At 48.0% G+C, this 25,141-nt stretch overlaps 2 protein-coding genes and 1 long non-coding RNA gene across 4 annotated transcripts; all 3 read right to left on the reverse strand.

Annotated features, from left to right (window-relative positions):
- Positions 1-231: 231 nt before the first annotated feature.
- LOC122183045 lies at positions 232-3,169 on the reverse strand. Its single transcript, XM_042876778.1, has 5 exons — positions 3,160-3,169; positions 2,689-3,117; positions 2,061-2,159; positions 1,373-1,410; positions 232-799 (listed from the first exon to the last, which is right to left on the reverse strand). The coding sequence occupies exons 1-5, from the start codon at positions 3,167-3,169 to the stop codon at positions 596-598; spliced, it is 780 nt and encodes a 259-aa protein (XP_042732712.1). The 3' UTR covers positions 232-595.
- Positions 3,170-3,870: 701 nt separating this feature from the next.
- LOC122183061 lies at positions 3,871-4,568 on the reverse strand. The gene is made up of 2 exons (XR_006180076.1): positions 4,424-4,568; positions 3,871-4,275 (listed from the first exon to the last, which is right to left on the reverse strand). It is a non-coding gene; the product is annotated as an uncharacterized LOC122183061 (long non-coding RNA).
- Positions 4,569-10,185: 5,617 nt separating this feature from the next.
- On the reverse strand, positions 10,186-25,078 carry TMLHE (trimethyllysine hydroxylase, epsilon). 2 transcript variants are annotated; one of them, XM_042876591.1, is made up of 8 exons: positions 24,824-25,078; positions 21,308-21,480; positions 19,728-19,904; positions 18,701-18,980; positions 17,560-17,679; positions 14,846-15,082; positions 14,046-14,184; positions 10,186-12,981 (listed from the first exon to the last, which is right to left on the reverse strand). In XM_042876591.1, exons 2-8 carry the CDS (start codon positions 21,477-21,479, stop codon positions 12,850-12,852), a joined length of 1,257 nt encoding a protein of 418 aa, XP_042732525.1. In that variant the 5' UTR covers position 21,480; positions 24,824-25,078; the 3' UTR covers positions 10,186-12,849. The 2 variants fall into 2 exon arrangements, with proteins under 2 accessions (XP_042732525.1, XP_042732524.1); XM_042876590.1 differs by lacking the exon at positions 24,824-25,078 and having other exon boundaries at positions 21,308-24,545.
- Positions 25,079-25,141: the final 63 nt, after the last annotated feature.

The raw sequence follows: 25,141 nt of genomic DNA on the forward strand, positions 1-25,141 counted from the left end.
CGGTCCTAATGTCCATTTATTACTGATGGGGCCCCAAGTTTCAGTATATTATCTAGTTTTTCATGAAACCCAGAGAGGAACAAAATTATCTGTGCTCTCATTGCATTTTGCAGACACCCTAAAATGCAACTGCTGTGGGACCCCAAGGTTGAGCAAAGTTTATTTCATAAATGGTCTGTTCAGGTATTACTTGGCATACTCATAAAAACAAGGACACCAGGTCCAAAGATCTTTGTACATTCTTTTAATATGACAAGCAATTGGTAAGGGACCCTGGGATGCACGACTGAAACACATTCAATGTTCTCCATTACCCCTCAAATTAAGGCATGTCTCTGGAAGTGAGCTTCTCATGGGTGAACTGTTGTTTTGCTTTTGCTTTAGGCATCTTTCTCTTGCGTTCAGAGTCTCTGTGATCTCCAGAAATCTCAAGATGAAACTAAAAGCAGATCATTCCTCAAATTCAAGAGAAACTGCAGTTTGAGGCAAACTAATGCATTTCCATAATCTGTTGCTCCAAGCACTTAAACAACACTCCATGGGCAGGAGGGGACTCACCAAAGGTCTGATCACAAGGGACGGAGTGGCAACAGCATCACCTTGGCTCTGCTGCACATCTATCTCCTGCAAAGTTCGGAGCCGAAGCAGAGGGCAGTTGAGGGAAGTTTATGGATGTGTAGAGAATCTCTGGTAATGCTCTTGGTCTTGTCTCTTCAAAGTCTTGTCCAACTGTGGCATAAATTGTTGCCACGTCCCTTACCACGGTGTTTTCCATGTGGATATCCTCTGTGTTTGAGGCCTGGAGAAGTACAGAGAAAACACCAAAGGTGCTGGAATTAGCAGGGATCCAGAGCTGCTGACCCCCATGCAGCAAGGATTATTTTACCCAAGGCCAGTTCCTACATGAAACACGGCCTGCAGAGCAGCTGGGGCAGTCCTGCTCTCATGTTTCCTATTTGTTTCCTTTGATTCTTCCTCTAGGTTTTATTTCTCTCCCTGCATGAGATGAGTCCCTAGATGGCCCACATGGACCCCAAACACATTCTGAACATAAATTCACAGGGCTGGCAATCAGGGAAGAAATACTGTCTCCATATTTCTCTGCATGTAACCGTCCTTCCTCGATGCTGCTGTTGGTCAAAGCTGTCCTCAAGCTTCTCAGGTCCCTAAAAACAGCTCCTCTGGGCTCTGGGAAGGGGGCAAAGGGGAACTGTGCAGCTGGGGGAAGGGCAGGCACTTCACAACTTACTCCTACAGCACTGCATTAACTTCCTAATTTTATATTCAGCAACCTATTCCTGCGGCTCAGTGCATCATACTGAAGCCAGCAGTTAGCATTTACCCAAGGAGCTTCCAGAAGATTTTCCTGTACCTGCTGCTGTGTAATGGTTCTCATCTTCCGCAATGCACCTGAGAAAAAGAGAGTTTTAGTACCTGACAGACACACAGATGTGTTGTGCCCTCCCTCTCCCCAACCCTGGGAACCCAGAGGTGCACTGTTGGCAGTTTCACCAGGGGCTGACATGAATTTTGTCATCAAGATGGAGATTTCTGTGGCTATTTTACCCAAGTACAAGTGAAATCTCCCACTTGGAAAATAATGCATTTCCTTCCATCCCCAGGGGTGATGGTGTTGATGGAAGCTGCGGAGACCTGCATCTTGCAGGTTTATTTTCAAGTGGACACATCCCAGGATGTTCTCCCCAGCTGGAGTTTTAAGGTGTCTACAACAAAATAATCACAGCCATGCTCAGAGGCTGCATTTCTGAGTCCATCAATTGTACCTCTTCTATGGATTAGATGTAATGCTGTATCTCAGTTCTGGTACCAGCACTAAAACATCCAAGTTCTGCAGAAAGCCACCCCAACTGCCCTGTGCTGTGCTTCTGCTTCGTTAAGCTGCATCACAAACTTGGAACCTTTTACGAATGGCAGGAGGGGCACATCTAAGGAGCTCTTAGGGAAGGAATACTTTGGTATCCTTCCACTGCCTTTATCCCCTAGGAACATCCCCAGAGGTGCAGCCTCAAAGGGAGAAATGCAGGAGCAGATCAACCTACCTCGCCGCCATATGAAGAGGAGCAGGAACAGCAGAAAGAGGCCGATAAGGGAGCAAACTCCAATTGTGTAGTAATGGGAGTAGTCTTGGGCCTTGGTGCCTGGTATTTGGAAGACAACAGCTGCTGTGAGTGCTTCCTAAAGGAATGCAGGGGTGGCAGATACCACAGCAGAGATTATTTCCCTTGCTTTGTAAATAGGGTGGCACCAAAGTGGAAGGAGAATATTTGGCATATGTTTCACAGCCTCTGTGGTGACTGATTAATCTGCAAGCATCCTATTAAACCCAGCAAATAATGGATTTCCCCAGGCACAGGACTCAGACCCAGTGCTTCATTTTCTGAGCCCATCTCTCCCTTCTGCGGCCGTTCATTTCACACAAAGACAAGACAACCAGCTGCATGTACAAGAAGCTCTCATACTTCTAATTTAGCACGCAGAGCGGAACAGGGTGGGTTTCCTCCTACAAAAGAGCAGCACAACCAGCATCAGTTGTGATACCCCTGGAAATTCTCCCTTTGCTGCCGTAGTTCATCCCCATAGAAAGAGGGACCAAATTCCAGCCTGTGCCTGATGGTCCTGTGTCCAGGACACTGCTGGAGGAGTCTGTCCAGGCACGTGGGCACTTACCTTTGTCAGGATGCTCGGTGGAAACATGCTGCTGGTGCACTGCCAGGGTGATTCGCCTGCTTTGATTTTGCTGTTGGAAGAAAATGCTGTACACCCCGCTGTCACTGAGCTGCAGGTCCCGCAGCAGCAGGGATGCGTTCTCAGGGAAGACTTCAATGCGGTGCCGGTATGAGGGGTGAGGGAAACGTTGTGCAGAGCATTCCTTAGGAGCTCCCCAAGCATCCAGGGAGCAGTTCTGCACCGTGCAGGTGATGATCACTTGCGAGCTGTTCCCAAACTTCCATATAATTGGCAGTGGGAAGCAAAAGGAGCTCTTGACTGTGTAGGAGATGGGCAGGAGCACGGAGTGCCCCACGGTGCCACTGACCGCATCCTGCAGGACCTCGATGAGAAGAGCCAGGCTTTGCCCTGCAGAGCAGGAGGAGGCAGCTCAGCAGCCCTTCAGCCCCAATCTCAGCACCCGCTGCTCGCAGCGCCCCATCTCCCACCGCCCCTCGCCCAGCAGCCACGCGCCCGACGCCGGCCCTCGGCTTCACGGCCAGCCCGGCAGCGGCTGCAGCCTCCAACGAACCCAGCCGCGACTCACCCAGCAGCAGCAGCAGCAGCAGCAGCAGCAGCAGCAGGAGGGAGCCGAGGCCCCAGCAGCGCCGCCCGCGGCACATCTCCTGCGGCTGCCGTGCTCTCCTGGCCCGGGAGGAAGTCAGCGGCTCTGGCTCAGCCCCTCTGCACCGTTTGGGTTCGCTGCGGGTGGGCGAGACCGGGCTCCTTCCTGTGCGTGTAAGAGCAGAGGGGAGGCCACGGGCACTGCGTGTTGTGTGAGGGGAATCCCAGGTGACAGGAGGACCCCGAGGCTGGGCAGATCCCAGTGGAAGAGAGCAGGAGCCCACGGGAACCTCTGGGCGCTCCTGTGCTGGAGCTGGAGCAGGAGCCGAGGCTGCAGCTGGTGGCTGAGGCTGGAACTTGTCGGTGCTGCCCACGCTGACCCTCTGCCCTCCTTCAGCCTCAGAAGCCGCCCGTCTTCTGCCCTGCAGCTCAGCCTCTGGGCCCTGAGCCTCAACCCAAGGTGCCGCCACCACCCACGGCAGGCCACAAGCTTTGGGAAACTGGCTCCCACCTCTAGCTCTGCTGCTGGGACTTTTTCAGATGATGCTGCAGCCTCACATCAGGAACCTGGGAGACAGATTTGGTGGAGGAAGGGACGTTTATTTGCCCACAGGAGGACTTAGTTAATGGTGGGGGAATGTGAGTGGGGAAGTGGTTGCACACTGCAGGCAGGGACAGGTGCTTGTGGATGCCTGGGTTTCTCCAGCGCAGTGGTGTCAGGAAAAACAGCTTGAGGCACTGCAGAGCACACTCATTGTGCCTGGCCACTGCTGTGTCCTGAGGTGCCAGCTCTGTCTGCTCCCACTCACCAGCTCTCTTCTCCCCAGCAGCAGCCTCATGTTTCTCCAGGTCAGCTCTGCTGCTGGCGGCCACCCCGCAGGCACAGCAGGTGGAAGAGCAGCTGCAGGAGCAGCAGGATGACGCAGTAGCAGGCACTGAGGCTGTAGCAAGGGATGTGTGCAGCTGTACCTCCTGCTTCTTGCTCTGTGCTTGTGGAAGGAGAGGGGAGAAGTGGCTGCTGGAGACAGCCATCTCACCAAAGACCTCTCTGTTGTCCCCAGAATGCGCAAGGCAGGCAGGCATTCTGCAGGGGCACTGCTGGAGGAGTCTGTCCAGGCACATGGGCACTTACCTTTGTCAGGATGCTCGGTGGAAACATGCTGCTGGTGCACTGCCAGGGTGATTCGCCTGCTTTGATTTTGCTGTTGGAAGAAAATGCTGTACACCCCGCTGTCACTGAGCTGCAGGTCCCGCAGCAGCAGGGATGCGTTCTCAGGGAAGACTTTAATGCGGTGCCGGTATGAGGGGTGAGGGAAAGGTTGTGCAGAGCATTCCTTAGGAGCTCCCCAAGCATCCAGGGAGCAGTTCTGCACCGTGCAGGTGATGATCACTTGCGAGCTGTTCCCAAACTTCCACTGAATTGACAGTGGGAAGCAAAAGGAGCTCTTAACTGTGTAGGAGACGGGCAGGAGCACGGAGTGCCCCACGGTGCCACTGACCGCATCCTGCGGGACCTCGATGAGAAGAGCCAGGCTTTGCCCTGCAGAGCAGGAGGAGGCAGCTCAGCAACCTTTCAGCCCCAATCTCAGCACCCGCTGCTCGCAGCGCCCCATCTCCCACCGCCCCTCGCCCAGCAGCCACGCGCCCGACGCCGGTGCTCGGCTTCACGGACAGCCCGGCAGCGGCTGCAGCCTCCAACGAACCCAGCCGCGACTCACCCAGCAGCAGCAGCAGCAGCAGCAGCAGCAGCAGCAGCAGGAGGGAGCCGAGGCCCCAGCAGCGCCGCCCGCGGCACATCTCCTGCGGCTGCTGTGCTCTCCTGGCCCGGGAGGAAGTCAGCGGCTCTGGCTCAGCCCCTCTGCACCGTTTGGGTTCGCTGTGGGTGGGTGAGATCGGGCTCCTTCCTGTGAGTGTGAGTGCAGAGGGGAATCCCAGGTGACAGGAGGACCCCGACGGAAGTGAGCAGGGTCTAAATCGCACTCCCTTTAAACTGTGAGCACCAAGAACGAGGCTCTGTGCTTTAAAGGAGTTGAAGAAAGCATAATGCAGTGATAAACAGAAAATGGGAATTAATGAGGATTTTTATTTTTAGGAACTATAAATAACATCGGTCTCCACGGGCAGATGAATGAACCTCTCAGTAGCAAGAGAAAAACTTCCTCCTTGTAGGCAGAAACAAGAGTCAGGCTGTCAATAAGTAGAAGGAAAGACCCAAGAGTGTTCTCCAGAATCGTTGGTCTGAGATGCAAGTCCAGAACCAGCAGCTCTGTTTCAAAGCCAGTGGTAGTAGGTGAAATAGAGAGGTTGGTTTGGAGTCGTGACCACATGGCTTCGATGATCAGGACCACAGCAGATGGCCTCCATCCTTCTCCATTTATTTCTCTGCATGGATTTCTTCCACAATTCAGCTTTCATGACAGGTGAGGAAGATGCATGGATATGGAAGGTGTGCCTGCCAAGGCAAGGGGGTTGGAAACACATGCTCTAAAGAGGAGGTCCCTTCCAACCAAAACTACTCCATGATTCTACTGTTCTATTATATCTCACCTGATGGGATATTCATATTTTTTAATGAGATTGCCTTGGTTGCTGGCTCCCAGGTAGGAGAAATCAGAGCAGTCTCATCATCAGACCAGGGCTTGGTCTTCTCCGTGGAGATCCAGCATGGTGGGAAAGGCTTGGCCCAGGGAGGGATGCACATGGTCTCCACAAGGTTCAAGGGCACCTTCTAGTCCTGGCTGGAAGACCTGACCAGATCTCCATGGTGATCCTGCCCTCAGCATGCAGTACTCTGTTCACACCTCTTTTCATTCCATTCTCAATGTCTCTTGGGCAATGGAAGTGATTTGCTGTGTCCAAGAACAAATCATAGCCCATGCAGCACTGGGCTATGATTCTCACTTGGTTGGGTCACTCATCTGGGAAGGAAATGTGGGAAGTTGTGATGGGGGACTTCAAAGCCACAGCACTGGCAGCTCAAGGAACAACTCTTCAGTGACAATCAGAAAATTCACACCCCTTCACACCTTCACAGAGCCCAGCTCTTTGCTCACAGATTTTCAAGATTCATCACAGTTTTTGGGACTTCCTGCACTTCAGGTTGCATGTGATCTCCGTGGGTTTGGGGTATGCTCGGGGTAACAGGTCCTGCCCCATCTTCACCATTGCACTGCTTGTGTTGGTACTTTTCAACCACAGCTTTCGCATAGCTAAAATCAAATTGCAGATGCAAACAGTAGCATGACCCTTGCTGTAAGACTTGTTATTTCATTGATGAGAAGCTCAGAAGGAGGAAAATGTGCTCTGCTTAATGCTGCTGGGCACAGCTAGCCAAGAAAGACTGAAGCTCAGTGCTGGGGGTGCAGTCAGACCAGGGGTGCTGGATGGGTAAGGATGAATCAGAGGTCTTCACTGGGGAGGATGGAGGGCTGGTGCCAAAGAAGTCAGGTGAAAATGATGGTGACAGCAACATTTGCAGCTTACATGTATGCTTGCAACTTTCAAAGCATTTAACAGTTGCAGATACATGTGCAATCAAAATTATGTGTTTTTGATTTTGATTCATGTGTATCAAAATTAAATCTGAAAAGTAAAATAGGAAAAACCCATGTGCATCCTCTGTCCAGCTGATCTGCTGCAGACTTGGTGATGCAAAGCCTTGCTTGGGCCTTCAGGCTGTTTTTGGGCAGCTCAGCCAGTGGAGCATGTGAGCTAAACTGGAAGACCTCGAGGTCTTGAGCACACATGATCTGTTAATTCAAGATACACTAATTTATTCCTTCCCTAAACCTCTGCAGGAAGATAACTTAGCCCGTTCTTGTACGTCTCTGAGAAAAAAGCATCAGTATTGGTTCAGCGTGTACTTCATGTTAACGCAGATGAAATCATTTTTGCCAGCTTTCTGCAGGTATTTCAGAACATGACATAAAGAAAACAGCGTTGGGAAATGAATGAACAGATGGGCCAAATCCTGCTCCTGTTCACTGTGCTGCACCCAAGGGGTGTTTCTCACTTGGTGAATGAGGTGACACCGCAAGCTCTGGGAGCTCAGCTTGGCCAATTTTAGGATCAAGCAAAGCTCACGTTTCCCTCTTAATCAAATAATGTTTCATCTGTCCATGCAAAGGCTTCATCTGCCCCAACAGCTGGAGGGGAGCAGAAGACTCTGCCGATGCAGCAGCCCGTCTGCTCAAACACTTCACCATCACAGGCAGCAGCTACTTCCTGTGATGAGATGTGGTGGGATAAGATGCAAAGCCCTTTGTGAGCAGCGTCGCATCTTTCATCGGGGTGACGTTGACCACAGCCCTCTGAGAGCCCACGCTAACCACAGCACACTCCTGCTTCAGCTTCCTGCCTTGGGCTTGAAGTCAAGAATTGAAGGGCTGACTGCACACACCATGACACGTAAGCAGTGGGGACAGAGCAGAAAACCTGCTGTCTTCTCTCCCCATCTTCTGCATTTCTCTATCTCCTCAGTAAATCTACATACAAGCATTTGCTGCAAGCCATGAAATTCAGACCAAGCCCTGATCAATAGAGCCACCTCTCATAGGCTTTCAGGGTTCCCCAAGAGCTCAGGGAAGACCTTACCACTCTCTACAACTGCCTGAAAGGATGCTGCAGTGAGGTGGGGGTTGGCCTCTTCCCAGGTAACAGCGATAGGGTGAGACATGATGGCCTCAAGTTGCACCATGGGATGTTCAGGTTGGATATTTGGAAGAATTTCTTGTCAGACAGAGGAGCAAGGCACTGGAACAGACTGTCAAAGGAGGTCACAGAGTCACTGTCCTTGGAGGTGCTCAAGAAACATGGAGATGTGGCACTGAGTGCCATAGGTTAGTGAACATGGTGGGGATGGAGTGAGAGTTGGACTTGGTGAGCTTAGAGGTCTTTTCCAACCCTAATGATTCTGTGACTTTGTTTTTCTCACCTGTTTCTTCACATGTTGCAACCTGTACTACTGATCAATACGTATTTTTAATTATATATTAAGAAGTGGGGGAAAAGAAAGAAAGGAAATTCCCACTGGAGATGTGTGGAAGGAGAACATCTGCTTCTTTAGAGGTGTGTGGACAAGGACCCTTTTCAATGCCACGTGGGATAATGAGAACAGAAGGAACCCATGAAGGACATACACTGGGGAGGCAGAGCAGTGTATAAAAGGGGCAGGTCAGTCCTACTACCTGAGTTATGTCTGGGACTTTAGATGTCACTTAGAATTTATCACTGTATTTAGAAGCTGAAGGGAAAAACAATTTTGACTGAGGAATAGGTACAACTGTCTTGTGCAGCTGAAGTTTGGGGATAGGTTGGTATCACTCTTCATGCAGAATTATCCCATCCTTCCCAAATCATTCCTCTGAGCTTTTCTATTGTAAGCAATCACACTACACCACGCCATACAGTTAACTTGAGTTGCTAAAGGAGGGCTGCCATGCTCTTTAGGTCCAAATGAATTTGTTTTGCTTAACATTAGATCCATGCTTTCAATAGTGAACTGGAAATGGATGCTTCCCATTAGCAGTGCATCCATAAATTAAAAGTAATTTCTCTGTCTAATGAGGTCTTCAAAGCTCTAAGAGAAAAGGCTGAAAAGAGACATGCAGCAAAATTAACAGGTACAAAGGGCCCACTGAAGAGAGACTACTCACATGCTGCTGCTCTGAGTTACTAAATCAGAGACATCCACGTCGCTACGGATTACCTAAAAGCCTACAGAACAGAGGTACAGCAGGAGGTGAGGGAAACATCTCAAGGATAGTTGGTTGTTGTAATGCTTACTGTGCAGTCTGCACATTATTTCTACATGCTACAAACAGCAGCCCACCCTTCCTGCATGTCTCAGAGGTCAATGACAAAGAATTTCCCCTCTGCCATTTGTCAAAATTATGGTATCTGATGAATATTAATTAGCTCCCACTTTTTTTTTTCCCTGTGACTTCATATTTTCCCACTTCCACAGAAAATCCATTCCTGTCTGCACGATCCTGATAGTTCTGGTTTGAACGAGTGTTGAATTAAGGTAATTTCTAACTGAAATTATCTTTTTCAGATTACTTAGCTGAAGGAGTCTACTAAAATAGCTTGTGTTTCATATATCCAAAAAGGAAAGAAATGAGCAGATAACAACATAAACATTTTTCAGCCCAGCTGAGAATTTGAGCATGGCAAGTGCAGAAACAAAAGGGATTTTCCAGGAGCAGACCTTGGTTTCACTGAAGGGCTGAAGTCTCTTCAGACCTGAATGATTCCAAGGGGACAAGACTCCAAAAGAGGACACGGGAGCACTGCAGGGCAAAAGGAAGCATTAGAAGGGACCAGAGGGCAAGCAGAGAGAAATGAAGGTGCATGTGCAATGTGGGAATCTTCAGGTACACAAGGTTAGGGAGAGCTGGGCCCTGGGAAACCAAACTGTGAATCTTGGGACACACATGGGAGGGAACTGAGGGCCTCAGGATAGACGCTGTCTTCCAACAGCCACCTGATGAGCTCTACTTCCCCCTAGCCTATGCTTAGATCAGATTCCTTCCTCCTGCCCACACCTTCAAAACCAACCCATTTTTCCCCACACTCCCTCCAATCCCCTGTGTGTGCCCTCACAACATCTCTGCTCCCTTCACCATCACCTTTAGTACAATGTACATCATGTCCTGCTGCTCTTTAAAAATATCCACTGTCTTGCAGATGTTTGACCAGCTGTCCCTGAGCGTTTCAAGAGAAATGGGTGTAGCACAGCAGAAGAGACAGAATCAGCACCAGCCCTACAGCCACGGGTGGATACTTGGACTTGATACTGAGTTTTTAACACTGACTTTTCATGCTGTTCCATGCATCTTCTGCCACCGTGTGGCCAGTGCAAAGGATGAATGACAAAAAGCCAAAGGCAATGCGTTGATTTACCCTTCTCAGATTTATTCCAACTTTGATGGGTAATGCACTTATCCAGTTCATGATTGCTAGGCACAGACGTGTTGTAACCTGACCACTTTATAATTCATTTAGTACGTCATCACTTCATTTCTTACTTTTGGGAAATGTTTCAAAAACACATACAGTGGAGCCCTTGTGTGGTGGGAGGGAGAAAGAAGCAGTTCATCATTTATTGCCTGAAAGAACTGGTAAAGCTTAATTACAAAAATTGATCTGATACCATTAGAGCAAACCACCTGTTCCATAACACGACGCAACAGATGTCCATATCAGACAGACTGCAGTTGCCAAGAAGCCCTGTTTCTACAAATAAAGCCTTGATGATCACAAGATGCTTAGGAGTAACAGTCCACTCGGGAAGCGAGGAAGAGGTGGAGCACAAGATTAAACGAAGCTCCCTCCCCATTTTCTTATGAAATGGCTAAACTGAATTGAACAACACCTATGAAGAAATGTGTTTCTGCTACATTCATGGCGAAAAATGTCCCCCCAAAACACAGTACATGATCACCTCAAGGAGTGTGCTGGCTTGGAGATGGCTCAAAGAGGAGGCTGGTGGCTGAAGACCACAGCTCCTGGCAGCTCCACACTGCTCAGTGGGAGACAGAGCTACGATCACCACATTCTTCATCAGAAAGGCACCTGTATCACTACAATTGTCAATATATTTTGAGTCAGTTCTCCCTTGTGCTAGCCATAGCCCTGCACTCTCCAGCTCAGAGTACTGGCAGATTTTTGGCTTGCAGCTGATAAAACTGGGAAGTAAAGCTCATTTCATCAACTAAGCGATGAGTCCCACATTAACCCAAATGCTTTTACTCTGATCCTGGGAGCACAAGGAGACAAGAGGAGCTCAGAAATCTCTAACATGTCCTGAAACACTGATCAGGTTCCTCTGTCCCCCTCCCTGGGTCAATTAACACAGAGATGATTTTGTCATGACCTCTCCCCAACATGTGCCAGGTTGTAGCTTCACCCAGAAGTACAAAGTGGAGCAACCCCGGAGCACGTGAGATGGGTTGTGTGAGAAGCAGGTGTAACCACAGGGGCTTGCTACTTCCGTGTGGTTAATGAAGATCTGCAAAGCTTCACACCTAAGTTATGCTGGAGAACCTTTAACCCAAATATTTGGAAAAGAAATAACAGAAGCAATGCATGATGCAGGCTGCTTGAGGAACCCACTGGCTTAGCCTATAGGAAACCTCAAGTGCCTGCCCATGTCTGAGGCTGTTCACAAGCCTTGGAAGACACACTTGACAGAAGTCAGCTCACCTTCAAGCCTGCTGCCATTGCACATGTTTCACTTCTTTACTTCACTCTGAAACCCTTTCAACTCCTGATGGAGTAGTGTCTCACTGCAAATGACAGCATAAGTTAGCTCAGTCCACAGGAACAGGAGCTTTTAAGAGTGCTTCCCAATACCAAGATGTATACATTCAATATTTAGATTAAACAAAGGCAGCAGGTTTGGCATCTGCACTCCATTTATACCTTGGGCATAACAGCATCTTCCTCATACATGAAAGCCAGAAGTGAACAGGACCATGTTTTAGGGTCCAGTCAGACCAGAGCAAATACCTCCCCCAAACATACGGAAGAATTAAAAATATAACCTAAAAAGAGATTTCCACTGTGGTTGTTCAGTGCCACTCTACAAATTTACCTTCCTGCTACCAGGAGTTGAAAGATATCTCTGTGTTCATTACCTTCATATGCAGGAAAATCTGGTGGAAAAAATAGTCAGCCTCATCCAGCAGCCAGTGTAAAGATGCTCTAACAAAAATTCCTTCTTCAAGAAAGCCAGAAGAGCAGGCAGAGTGGGAAACGTGTCAAACACTGTAGCTGATGAGCCTTCACCCTCAACTGAAGTACAGCGTAACAGGCAGATAGACCACTAGTTCAACATTACATTACTGAAGGAAATGGGAGAAGCACACTCCTCATCCAAAGCCACCTCTCCTTTCCACTGTGCAGATCTCACTACTTTCCCTTTTCTGTCTACCTAAACCTTTAGAGGTACCTTAGCTATATGAGCTTGGCTTTCCAGGCCAACTCTCAAGCAGCACTGCTTGTAGCAGAGCCCGTCAGATAGTGGTACACAGCTTGTTTAAGAGGAAAGAAGTCACAGATACATGCCAACAGCCCTCAGTTTAAGTAGTGGCACTTTCAACAAATAGTGACTTCCTTTTTCTCTAGAAGGCATCTGGCCTGAGGTAAAACAAGATCCCAGATATATCCATTCTGCTCTGTTACGCCAAATAAACAAATGTGGTAACTGACATAAAAGACCAAACAGGGAGAAAAAGATTTCAGATTCTGAAGGCACTTGATTGGAGGAGCACTTCTCATAGTGTGATCAGCCCCAGTTCACTGGAGCCGAGACAAAGCGGCCGGCTGAGAAGGCCAGGCTGAGTGCACAGACAGCGAGAGCTGACCAAGCTCAGAGAAAGGCAGAATACAGTCCCATAAAGCTCCCACAACCTTTGGCTTCCACCTGCTCCCTCTCCCACACGGGCAGAGAGAGAACTGCTCAGAGAGGGCGGAGGCGTCTGAGGTATGTGCAACGTAGTTGTGGTGACGCACCAGCACGGAGCTCTGTCTGCCTCTGCACAGCAGATGACCAGGCTAAGCTTGCAGCCCCAGCAGGCGAGCGGTGTTGAGCACATCATCTCTTGTCAGGTAGCAGCCGCACAGCTGGCGGTACCCCGTGAAGGCTTCCCGCCCATGCAGCACACGCCAGTTATCGATGAACAGCGCCTGCGCGGGAAGAAAGGCCAACAGAGCAGGGTGAGCACCGCACCGAGCCAGGAGCCCCTGACGTGACAGGTTGGAGATCCCTCTCTGGAAGAGTAGGTAGGGATACACCACCATCCTCTGACAGTTGAACGCTGTCAGACACAGCACATGAGACTACAGGTCGATTTTTGATGTGATCTAGTATGCATGTTGCACCTGATGCCAACAGCTCTGCTGCTAACCATAGCGTAAAACAACACCTAGCAATGTACTTATGATTATTATTTTTTTTTTTGGCCAAAAATGCTGGGTCATTGTTCACCAACAAGAGAAAATGGCCACCATCAGCCTCTAAGGTCATTTCCACAGACATCCTTGAGAACAGAGATGCGCTGGGGCTTTCTGACATGAATACTTCTGCTTCACTTTCGCTTTTGGGGCCCAAGCTGAATATAGACCCTGCAGTAATAAAACTTCTTCAAGCAGGCACAGCTGGTAGATGAAAACATACCCTGTAACACCTCTAAGCATACAACTGCAGCTCTAGCTTTTCTAAAACTGCACCCAGCATCAGCCTTTCCAACTCAGGGTAGAGCTTTTATTCTCTTCACACCAAGATGTGCTAAGGCATTTCTGGGACAGTGAGGAGATTCCCAGGCCTCCTGTGATTCACCAGCAATGCAACGATTCAAATATAACCTCAAAACAGAAGTAAATTTGGCGCCCCACTTGTGCTCTTCATGCTTCCATTAAAAGATATTCTGCTTCTGGAAGAAGGCAGAGGCTGAGCACAAACTGCTCCCAGCCTTCTTGCCTCTGGAGGTCCTCATTCAGAGTGACTGGAAAGATCTTTTGAATTAATTACTTCTATCTTGCCTGGAAGCTAATATTCTTTCACAACAGTAAGTACACATACAGACTGGAGAGGCCAGTACTAGAATACAAAGCACACAAAAACAGCTGTGAAGAGCTGCAGTACAAGGAGTGAAACATTAGCTTCAGTGGCAACAAGCTTGCACATCCATAGAAGCATCCTGCTTCCCTGCCCATACCAAACACACAAGCCTCCAACTCCAAAGTCCTACCTTGCCTGGCTTCAGTTTGACCCACAGTTCATTCTCCGGTCTCCTGAGCTCAGTGGTGAGTGTGCGGTGAGCAGTGTACCAACGATTCACAACATCATAAGGCACAGTGTTGATGACTGCACGGTCATAGTTATTGTATCTAGAAATAAAGAAGAGAAAAGATCACTTCTGTGGTCCCATGTGCACAGTGCAGCCACATGTTTCTAGAGGGAATCTCAGGAGCCATAAGATTAGTCAGTATTGAAGGAGGCAACAGTGATGAGTACAGAGGTTATGCAGCAAACATTTGGAGCAAGGAGGAGTTTGCTGTTAAGTCTAACACAGTTTTTGCTGCTTTTCACAGAAAGGTGCCCTGCACTTTCTCAGCAGCAGAGAAAAAGGTGAGAATGAAAGCGAAGCCCACCATTAAAAACTTCTTTCCTTCCAAGAAACAAAGCCCACACAGTCTAGAAGTTAGCTGTCTGGTCAGCCAGTAGCTTCACACTATTCAGGAAGGGCCAGGATCTAAACGGAGGCAGGCTGTAACAGGTGCACCAGCTACAGACAGGACTAAGGGTTTTTCTGAATAAAATTGCAGTCAGTTAGTGCTAAGCCAAGCTAGAACTTCAAAAGAGCAGCAGTGGTTCTTACACATTCTTGAAAACATCACACTGCAAAACCCAAAAGGAAATGCATGGTGTTTTTGTGGTCCCCAGCCCACCCTCCCCGAAACATGCAGTGGTTTTCCATTGAAGCTGTCTTCTGGAAAATCACTACAGTCTGCCCAACCCCATCTCCTCCCATCTTCATTCTGATGTTACCTGATCAGGTAAAGCTCATTGTTCCAGGGATAGACGTTGAGGACTGGCCCAACTCCGATCATGTGGTTGTGACAATCTCCCACATTCTCAATGTACTCATGCTTCAGTGGCACCTTACTTAGCAGCTCAAACTGATCAGGTGCTTGCCGGAGAACCTGCTCCGCTGCATAGAAGCCATCCACCAGCAGTGTACGCCCTCCTGTCCCCTCATGCTTGAGGCAGTGAAACACTTGGATGCTGCATGGGTGAGAGCACAAGGGGAAAGACTTCAGCTGTCTGTCCTTTCAAGAAAATGCACTCCCTGTGGACCCAGACAAACGCAGATAGATGCAACACCTCTCTCTAGTGGTACTTGTTGTGACAAGTGTCTCACAACAATTTATTTCACTAAGACCTGACAGGGAATGAAGACAGCCCATAGAGCTTCCATATAAGGATACCCCTCCCTAGCAGGAAGCTGTCCAATTCAGCTGAACAGCTTTTGCTCTTTTCTGAAATTTCTGAAGTTTCTTTCTTCCCCTTCATCCAAGCACGTCAGACCTTGTATTGCTAGGAACAGACAGCTAGGAGCTGCCTCCAGTCACATGCTGTCAGTTATCACACTGTATCAGCTTCACTTATCAGAAAGTCAAATGTAACCTTTCAGGGCAGCCTTTATCTCCTCATCTTCCTTTGAGGCCTCTTAACCCCACAGCAAGTGATCTGGCAGATGCTCCAAACTGCATCCTCGCCAGTACCTTTTCACGTGGACTCTATTGTCCTTTATATCCACAGAAGGATCAGAATAATTACAGCAAGTCAGTCCACAAGTGCAGGAGCACAGGTTGCCCAACCCCTCGTGGCTCCGTGCTTTCAAGGCAATAGTCTCCTCCTGCAGCTCAGGGCAGTAAGTTCTTCGCTACCTGGTGAGATAACACTGCACACTCTCCTGTGTCTTGGGGATTTTCTCTCCTCTACCCTTTGTAGTAACTTAACCTGAGACTTGTTAGATCTGCTTGATTTTACCCAATGCAGTGGGGAAAGCAGTCATTCAAATAAACACGTCTTTCTTGAAAAACACCTCACTTCCTTTAGAAGCAGGTCAAAGACAGTTTAAAGCGTTTAAAACATTTCAGAATAAGCCTCCAACAGTCTGAGAAAGGATTTCTGGCAGAGATACGTGCTCAGGAAAGCCAGAAATTCATGTTTTACCTGCACAGCCACAGTCTGCAAGCATTAATAGTTAGCCCACTAGCCTAGTCCACACTGCCATGGCTTGATACATTTCATTTTGCTGCAGACTAGAATATACCTATCCAAAAGAAAGGTATAGAAATAGCTAATGAGCTCTGCAGTTCTCACAATAAGCAGTTCAATTAAAGTACAACTGTAGGCTGAAGCTCTGATTACTAATTAATTTTTATTTGATTGCTGGGGAGATTCTGTGAGCTCTTAGAGCAAGTCAAGCAAGCAGGTAACTGCACAAGCCACAAAAGCACCTGGTTTCTACAATCAGCTGTTCACTGGAAACAAGTAAGCCAACCTGAAGCACATGGCAGGATTTAAGTTTCATACAGACATACTTCTAGCTACACAGAGCACACTAGAAACTGCTTGCTTTGCTCCTGACACCTAGCTGCTTCAGAACAAATGCCGCCACCCAAACTCTGTGCTAGGTTGGGCACAGGCAAGCAGGTGCCTCCTTGGTAGCACTAAGGTAGCACTTTTCCTGCTTTAAGTGAACTGCTCTGAAATCCATGTTCTGCCAGAACACCTCCATGACTTGGTCCTCATCTGTTCTACCAGGTCTGCCTAACAAAACGTTCCCATTACAATGCTCAGGAACTCATTAGGAACAGCCTCATTAGGAAGAGCTAATCCTACTATAAGGCAGGAGGCTTGGACAAGATGACTTCTGGCCTCTGTAGTCCTACAAAATCACCATGCTTGCATCAGTTTCAACCTCAGGGCCTTTTCATGACTTCCATCTTGACTGATATGAAAGCAAACAAACAAAAAAATTAATAATAATTACGGATGAAATTAAGCCTTCTGTGCTTCAGTGTGAACCAGGATCAGGGCTGCTGCCTCTCTTTCTCCAACTGGGTACAGAACTTGTGGCCCATAGGCTATACTGGAAAAGCAGTCTGCAGATTTGCATTTGGGAAATGTTACAGTTACAAACTTTTTTTTTAAATGTTTAAAGCACAGACAAGTGTAAACTTTGAAGGGCTAGATTAGCCCTTCCTACAGGGCTGAATTACTGCCAAAATACAAATCCCAACCAGTCTGAAGCAGAGCATCTGCAGAGGGCAGATAGGAGGGCAGCACAAACCTCTGGTGCCACTCATGCAGCCGGGGAGGACAGAAGCAGATAGTGCAGGTTGTGCCAATACAGGCTGCTCCCTCCTTCCCCAGAGGCTACCACTAGGAGCACTCTGCCAGTGAAACACAGTGCTGATGTGGACAAGGAGGACTTGCCCAGGTCAGCACGATTAAGGTGAAGCTTAAAAACCTCCTTCATTGCCTGCATTCTGGAAGACCTGGGAGTTTCAAACATTGGGCATCTACAGACTACCTCACTTCAAAGGAACCAAGCCGGATCCAGAATTACTGTGTGACTAGCAACACTACATCACATCAACAGCACTGGAAACAATCAAGTCTAAACAGCATCACTGTGAATCACTCCTGCCTTCTGTGCCGAGTGTCTGTGAACCAGCAACAGCACATACCCACAGGGCTCCTGGAAGTAGGTTGTGTCAGTGTGCCGATCCAGAGCCAGTTTTGTGTAGGCAGTGTCGCCCCGGGAGAAATCAGAGGTGAAGTACCACATTCTGCCATAGATGGTCTCCCTGCAAAAGAGGTGGGCAGTTATCATACCCGAGTGCTGCAGGGATCAGTATTGTTGTACAACAGATCCACTCTTGCACTCATCTCGCCCATCTCACATAGAGAGCAAGTCTTACTTCTCCTCCACAAACACAGATCTTCCTTTTACTCCAAAGATGAATCCCAACCAAATCATGGAAAGACTGAGCAACATCAGAAATTACCAGAGTGCAGCTAGCATTTGTTTGTACCCACCGTGGGTACAATTCCTTTTCTTTCTTAAGGAAGACCTGGAGTTTCCACCAACCTCTCCCTGTAATGTGCACGGCAGAGTTTAGAGAAAGAAAGGACCCAGAAGAGACAAACAATACTCAAGGGCTACAGGATGAGGGTACAGATCTGGAGGAAAATGTGGGATGGATATTTCTCAGAGCCCTTAATTTCTATTTGCAGTGGCTATTCATCAACAGAAATAGGAATCCCTCCTCTTCTAATGGCCAAAGGCAAGCTAAGATGTTTCTGCAGCTTGGATAAAACTTGAAACTCAAACCCAGGCTTGCCATGTTACTGGTGTGTTTTAAACAAACACAGAAGAAACGTTTCCCAGTATTTTTCTTTAGCAAGAGTTACAAATTGTTTTTGATCTCCCTTGGCTCCCAGGGCCAGGGCTGCCCTCTTAACCTTTCAAGTCACAACAGGAAATCTCTCTCTTTGCAAAGCTCAAGTCTTCCCAGATGGGTCACTTCCTTCAGTTACTCTTCTCTGTGCAGAGTCCCACTATCACAAAAGTCACTGTATGCTCCAGAGGCAGCTCTAACCTAGTAACTCTGGCTGCCCCCCAAAAAAGGAGCCAGATCCCACTGTGCAATACTCCATCTCTGTCCATGTGGCCAGAGACTGAAGAAGACCCAGATCCTTTGTGTGCAGAACATGCAACAGTGCACAATACAAGGGCAGCACCTTTCCATACAAAAAGGAAATAACAGCTTATCATTCCCAGTTCTACAAAGCTGTCCGCAGCCTTCCTGGGGAACTACTGGTTACCTGATTAAACTGATCCTTTCTGCTAAGATTTGTGTGTCCTCTTTGGTGGGAGTGACATTCTCAACAAAAGCAATCCCATACAGAAGGAAGTTTTGCAGGAACTCCTTCAGCCCCTCGTCCGTCTCCAGGAAACTCCGGCAGTCAACAGAGGGGACCTGGGCTTGGCGGTAGATTTCTGCATTCCAGAGGATCCGTGGGTGCATGACCTGCTGCTTCTGCCCCTCGTAGCTGTTCTTCACCAGCCACTGCAGCCCATACCGTGTAACATGTCCATCCGGCCCTGTGACACGTGAGGAGAGTCAGTCATTGCAATGAACAGGCTGAAATCACAGCCAGTGCAACATCAACCTAGGACAGTCCTTCCTCTTTTTATTTTGCCTAACAACATCATATTTTGGCTGGTATCAAGAGAAAAGAATGTATTCAATTTAGGCCACAAGTACTAAAAGTATTGCCAACAACTCCAAATTCAGAGCCAAGAGCTTCTATTTCAGTAGTTTTGCTCTCAAGTGACAGGAAAAGTCCATGGCAAAGTCAAGCACTGATGACTAGACCATAAATGAAGGTACCATAGATGAAAGCAAATTGCAGCAAAAGGAAGAAAGCAGCAGGGAGAAATGGACATAAGATATGAGTTCTGATAAGGAACATCAGTTCAAATAAAGCAGAGTAAAGAAAAAGTGAACCAGTTCTTGATATGTTCACTATTTGCATTCCTGCCACATTCCTGCAGTAAACTACACAGATGCTGGAGATGCACACATCTCTAAGCAAGAGGAGAGAGAGAGAATGTAAGGAGTGGAAAAAACAGACATAAATAAGACTGAGGCGTGTTTACAGCAACAGCTCTACTCAGAACAGCAGTGTTTAAAACCTGCTTACAGCTAAGCCTCCTCCCAAAACAGCTCCTGATTTCGAGATAAGGTTTCCTGGGAGAGGATAGCCTTAGGAGTGGGATCTATCAACCAGCCCCACTCCAACCAGGGCTGCTCATTGACAGACAGGGGGCAGGTGCTTTGGAACTCACACGTGAGGAAAAGTGTGGTCTCATCCACTCGGACAGCCTTGGGCTTGATGCTGAGGTCCACACTGGCCGTGTCCAAGCTGCGCTGGTTTGTCTTGGCGTTGTAGCAGGAAGCTGAGCGGCAGTGGTCCCGCAGCCAGACGAAATCAAAGCGCATCAAGGTGTTTGCATACCTGAGCTCTGCCAAAAGTCACAGGCACAGAAGATGCATTGGTGTGAACAGTATGGGAAAAAAAAAAAAGCCACAAAGAGCCTACAGGTTATGACCCACTTATAGGAGATGCAGAGCCTGTTCGACTTAGCAGCTGTTTGTGCAAGTTAGCTTATCGCGTGATGACCAGGCAAAAGATCTCAAGCAAAGAGCATCACTGGCAGTGACTTTGCCATGGTCTCCTGTCTTACTACATCCACAGTCTCATCCTGCAACAGGAAGCAGCGTGGTTAACAAACATGCCTACGCCTACCTTCTCTCTTCAATGGATAGTAAATTCAGAGCTACACAGCAGCTGCTGTACATAAGTACATAACTAGGTTCCCCGTGCCCATGTAGCTGCAGATCTCATTGCACAAGCACAGGTAAGAACCAGCCAAATATTCTAAACTACACACACATTACAAACAACATCACGACCTCTAATTTCCACTTATCATTCAAGTCCTTGCCTTCTTGCTCCCTCCAGAGAAAGCTTAGGAACACCGAAAGTCCTTTAGAGGGAAATCAGAGCTGGCACAGGCAGTAGGAGAGCCCTTCCTGCCCATCTTTGGAGTCCAAGTATCTATGTGGTAAAACAATATTCTTTCTTAGAGAACCACTATGTTGGATAAAATATTAAGCAATTCCCTTTTGAGACAGGATTACAAGAGACTCTAGAGTAGCAACGCCTTCTAACCAGCCTCAGCAGACATTACAAGGCAGAGGCTGGGCAGCTGCAGGTGACAAAGACCATGGGGAAATGTGTCTCAGTTATTAAGCTGAGTCCAAAAAAAAAAAAAAAAAAACCAAAACCCACCCCCAAAAAAACAAAGGACAAATTGACCTCAGACTGCATTTATAACTTTTACTTCACACACAGGCACTCATTCTTTGTTTTTCCATTCAGCATTCTCACAGGGAGAAACAACTTGCACCAAAAAGGTCTGCTCATGCCATCCAGACACACAAACAGGTTGCCTACAAGCCTGCTCTCACCTACTCTGTTTCAAAGATTGGTGTTTTAAGGAAAACCTGCAAGTGAGGACAAGGCAGAGAGCTGGGACATACACTGAACCAGCCATCCCATCTGCAAGACATAATGAACAACTGGCAGACAGGGCAAGGTTCAGCTGCAAGGTTCAGGAATCACTTACTTTTCAAGTTAGCACTGCCTCACTTATTATAAAAGACTTACTGCCAGCAGATAAACCTGCTCCATCCTGCCTTTGGTAATTCCCAAAGGGAACACAAAACACCAATTCCAGCACACATCTCTCTAAAAAACAAGGGTTGTTTCAGAAGGGATTCACTACTGGAGAAACACACTCAGGAAGAATCTTGCTCCTCTTCCCCCAGAGACCCAAAAACAGGCTTAAAAGCACACACCTACCTAAATGATCACCGTGTAACTGCCAGGCACAGCTGAGGGACTCTGGGGCTGTGTGATGCCAGCGAGCCACAGCAGCAGTGAAGGTCCTCCTGCCGCAGGACAGCCCCAGCAAGTGACGTCTGGTGTGTTGGCAAGGCACGCTGAGCAGGCACGCCAGCCTCCGGCACCACATCCTGAACAGCCAGGAGAAGGAGGAGAACAAAGTGAGTCAGCTGTACTGCTGTTCTGGGTGAAAACATGTAGAGCATGCAGCCAACTCCATGCAACTGGGTGCTGTACCCTTGCGTAGGTCAGCTACAGTGCACACTTTCGTAGACACCACTGCTACCAAAGACGACGAAGACGGCAAGTGAAAACTCCTAAAAACCCCTAAAACTGAGTGCAATGGAAACAGCAGGGAATTCAGCATTAGAGCAGGTGATGAATTTCTAAAACAAATAAGCTAATCCAATCACAGAACATCAGTTGGAAATAGGAGGAGAAACAAGGACATCTTATTTTGTGATCAACATTAACTCCAGCAGAAAACTGTCCTGAGGAGAAACAGATAAGATCCTGAGATTGATCAGGCAAAGCACTTCCAGAAGAGACAGCTGGGTGTTCGAAGCCCTTGACAAAACACTGGTAAAACCTCATCTGCAGCAAGACTTGTCCTTTCTCCGGTCTTCCCCAAGCTGAATTCCCCCTTGCTGGACAGAGCTGTAATCCTCAGGGAAACGGAGAAAAGTGACCTTGGTTAGGAAAGCAAGTAATAGAGGAATCAAGTAATCAGGTCAGCTCTAGAAAAAGTATGCAGAACAATAAGGAGGAAGAGCTTCTACTGCCAAAGGACACAGCAAGCATGGAAGAGTAACCAGCCACGGTTAACTTTTGACCAGAGATGAGAAGGTGAATTCCAGAGGTTGGTTCATAACAACACTTCAGGACGATGAACAAAAGCAAAATCCTGCAAGTTTAAAGACATGAAGCCAAAGCCACACTAAGCGCTCTGTCGTGCTCATCAAGTTCTGGAGGTCAGGCCTAAATCCAGCAGAATTTTAACAATGCTTTGATCTGAAGCACGTTGAAATGCAGTATCACTGAACAAGACACAGGCTCAGAAAGAATTTCTTATCCTGCTTTTCTGATTTGCCTTCATTTTCTTATCTGAAGCGTACAGACGTTGGTGCCTCGGCTGTCTAACCTGCTCCTTCACTTCATAGGTGACTCAGTGCAGAAATGGTGAAAGTTAATAAGAACAGTAAAAACAGCACAGTGGGGGATATTCCCAGAAAATTTGCTGAGTATGAAAAAAGTAGACTGTCAATTCCAGAGGAAAAAAAAGCAGAAACTGTTTTATAAAGATAATGATATAAGATAATGAACTGCTTTATAAAGATAAAGATGCAGGTCATTGTTTTATAAAGATGAAGATGCAGGTCACCGAGTTATGAAAGGTGCTTGGCTTCAGCCTGTGTACCACTCACTGACAGTTTCAGAGCTGCAGAAAAACGGTTCTGATTTCTGTGGCTGCTAAAATGCAATATGCCATCCTCAGCAGGCTGCATGGAATCCGGCTGTCTTGCAAATCACCTGGATTCAGGTTAGAAGCTCTGTTTTGCTCTGCATGCCAGGCAGAAGCATGCTGGCTGCTCCTTGCTTTCTGCCTGACACCTGCAGACAGCGAGATCTCTGCTAGCTGATCCTGTGCCCTGCAAAGCTCCAGCATCTCCTTCTAGACGCTGACTGAGCTGCAGCATCCTGAGAATCTCCAGCATCTTCACTGCAGACAAAATGTACACCAGAAAGTCAGGTTTTGCAGAAATAATTTGGCATCTAATTGTGCCAATGTTAAGTTTTGGGAGAATGCTTTACAAACTGAATATAGGAAAAGGAATTAGCCAAATTTGATACGTAATGACTAAGTGAAGGAAATCTGCAAGAGGACTTACAGAGAACCAGGAGTCACCAATAATGATCATCAGGTTTACAAAGTTTAAAGAACTGGGTTAACTCACCAAACCAAGTGTCAACACTCACGTTACTTGAAGACTGCTTTGTGAAAGAAGGATGACTCACTCCATTTAGGCTTTTGAATCTCAAGAATATCCACCAATTGAGAGAGGATTAAAAAAAAAAAAAGAACCTTGTTTGCACACAGCTGATATCTCCTCGCACAGGACACAAAACTGATAGGAAAAGTTCGTCCAGAAATCCATTTAGAAAGTGGCCTCTGCCTGGGGCAGCTCCAGCCATAGTTATCTCTTCTGCACATGTTCTTTTTTATCTCTGTCTTCTTCCAGTATCAAAGCTTACCAGAGAATAAACACAGGTAATGGTAAGTGACCCAGATATTTAATCTAATCACAGAGACCTCTTGCTTCTCTGCTGTTCTTCCTGGAAGCAGACACCAGAAACAGCTGAGAGAAGCCATAAATTAAACCTTTCCAAAAGACATTAGAACTAAGAGCACATTAAAAAATTTGTAGAATTAGGGAGAATTTATACATTGCCTTTGAGCTTGTTTAACAAAAGCTAACAACACTCTCCTGGCTGGAATTAGTTACATGAACAGATAATTCTCTCTTCCAGTCCTCCTGCTGCACTTCTGGTCTTTATGTTGCCTATGTCACACATACCTTACCTGAGTACCTGTGAATTGCAGCAGCTGCAAGGTCCCAAGACCAGATTTCCCTTCAAATTCAAAAAGAACAGGCAGGAGGAAGGAGAGGACACTAAACTACCCTTCACGTGAAGGCAAGTTGACTTTGAGATAGGAGAGAGCTTCAATTTCCAACCCTGCCCCTCTGCCAAAGGGAGACGAGACCCTATGCAGACGTTATACCCAAAAATATTTGTCTCAACTTATCCAAGAACCCACCAGCTGGTGAATGAGAGACAGGAGCATGCACAGAACCCATGGCAGAGCTGAGCAGAGCTGCAGGAAAGGCAGAAAACTCAAATCAACTCAAAAACTCAAACTGTGATCAGAAGTACAGCACAGGGCTCTGGGGAGAGTAAAGATGAGAGAAGTGAGAGCAGGAGGAAGGAAGAGCGGGCCTCGTCTGTCCAGCAGGTCTCTGACCACAGGGACTGCCCGACCTGCCGTGGTTTCATCACTGCAATTAGCATCTGCAGTAACGAGCTGCGCTTTTCAAAGCTCTTAGATAAAGAGCTGCAACTCTGCGTTGAGCGAACAGATACACCGAGCTGGAAAACAAGCAGTAGCCAAACATTCTCATATAAATACATATCTAAGGGGGATAAAAAAAAAGGAACCACACCAACCCACAGCCGGCACGCCGCTCTCAGCAAAGCGCTTCCAGGAGGAGGACGGCGGCCTGCAGCTGCCACATCTCTCATTTCTACCTTCTTTGGAAGACGAACCCAAACCCCACGCGGCCACCGATCACCGAGGCAGGAGAAGAGCACCAACCCCAGCCCAACCCCGCAGCAAAGCCCCTCGCAGAACGGCGCAGGGACGGCCGCAGAGAGCGGAACCCTGTTACCGAATCGCTCCGCGTGCCTCAGCGGTACCTGGGGACGCGGCCGGGCGGAGCTGCGCGCTGTGCCTGCGGGGCTCCGCGCTGCTCCCCGCTGCTACGCGCAGCGCCGCGTTCGACGCCAACAGCCGGAGAAAGCGAGGCGATAAATAGGTGGGAGGCCGGGGTGCAGAGCGCCGCACACCATAGAGAGCTAGGAAGACCCGAGAGCAAAAAGCCTCCGGGCACAGAGAGGAGAGGGCTGTGATAGAAAGGCTCCCGCCATAGAGCGAGCCTGAAGTGCGGAGAGCGCCGCTGGCGGGGGCGGAGAGAACAACAGAGCGCTCCGCCGAGGGACCATAGAGAGGAGCGT

Source organism: Lagopus leucura, unplaced genomic scaffold (assembly GCF_019238085.1).
Source record: "Lagopus leucura isolate 7727_CA_CO unplaced genomic scaffold, USGS_WTPT01 Super-Scaffold_100016, whole genome shotgun sequence".
Classification (NCBI taxonomy): domain Eukaryota; kingdom Metazoa; phylum Chordata; class Aves; order Galliformes; family Phasianidae; genus Lagopus; species Lagopus leucura.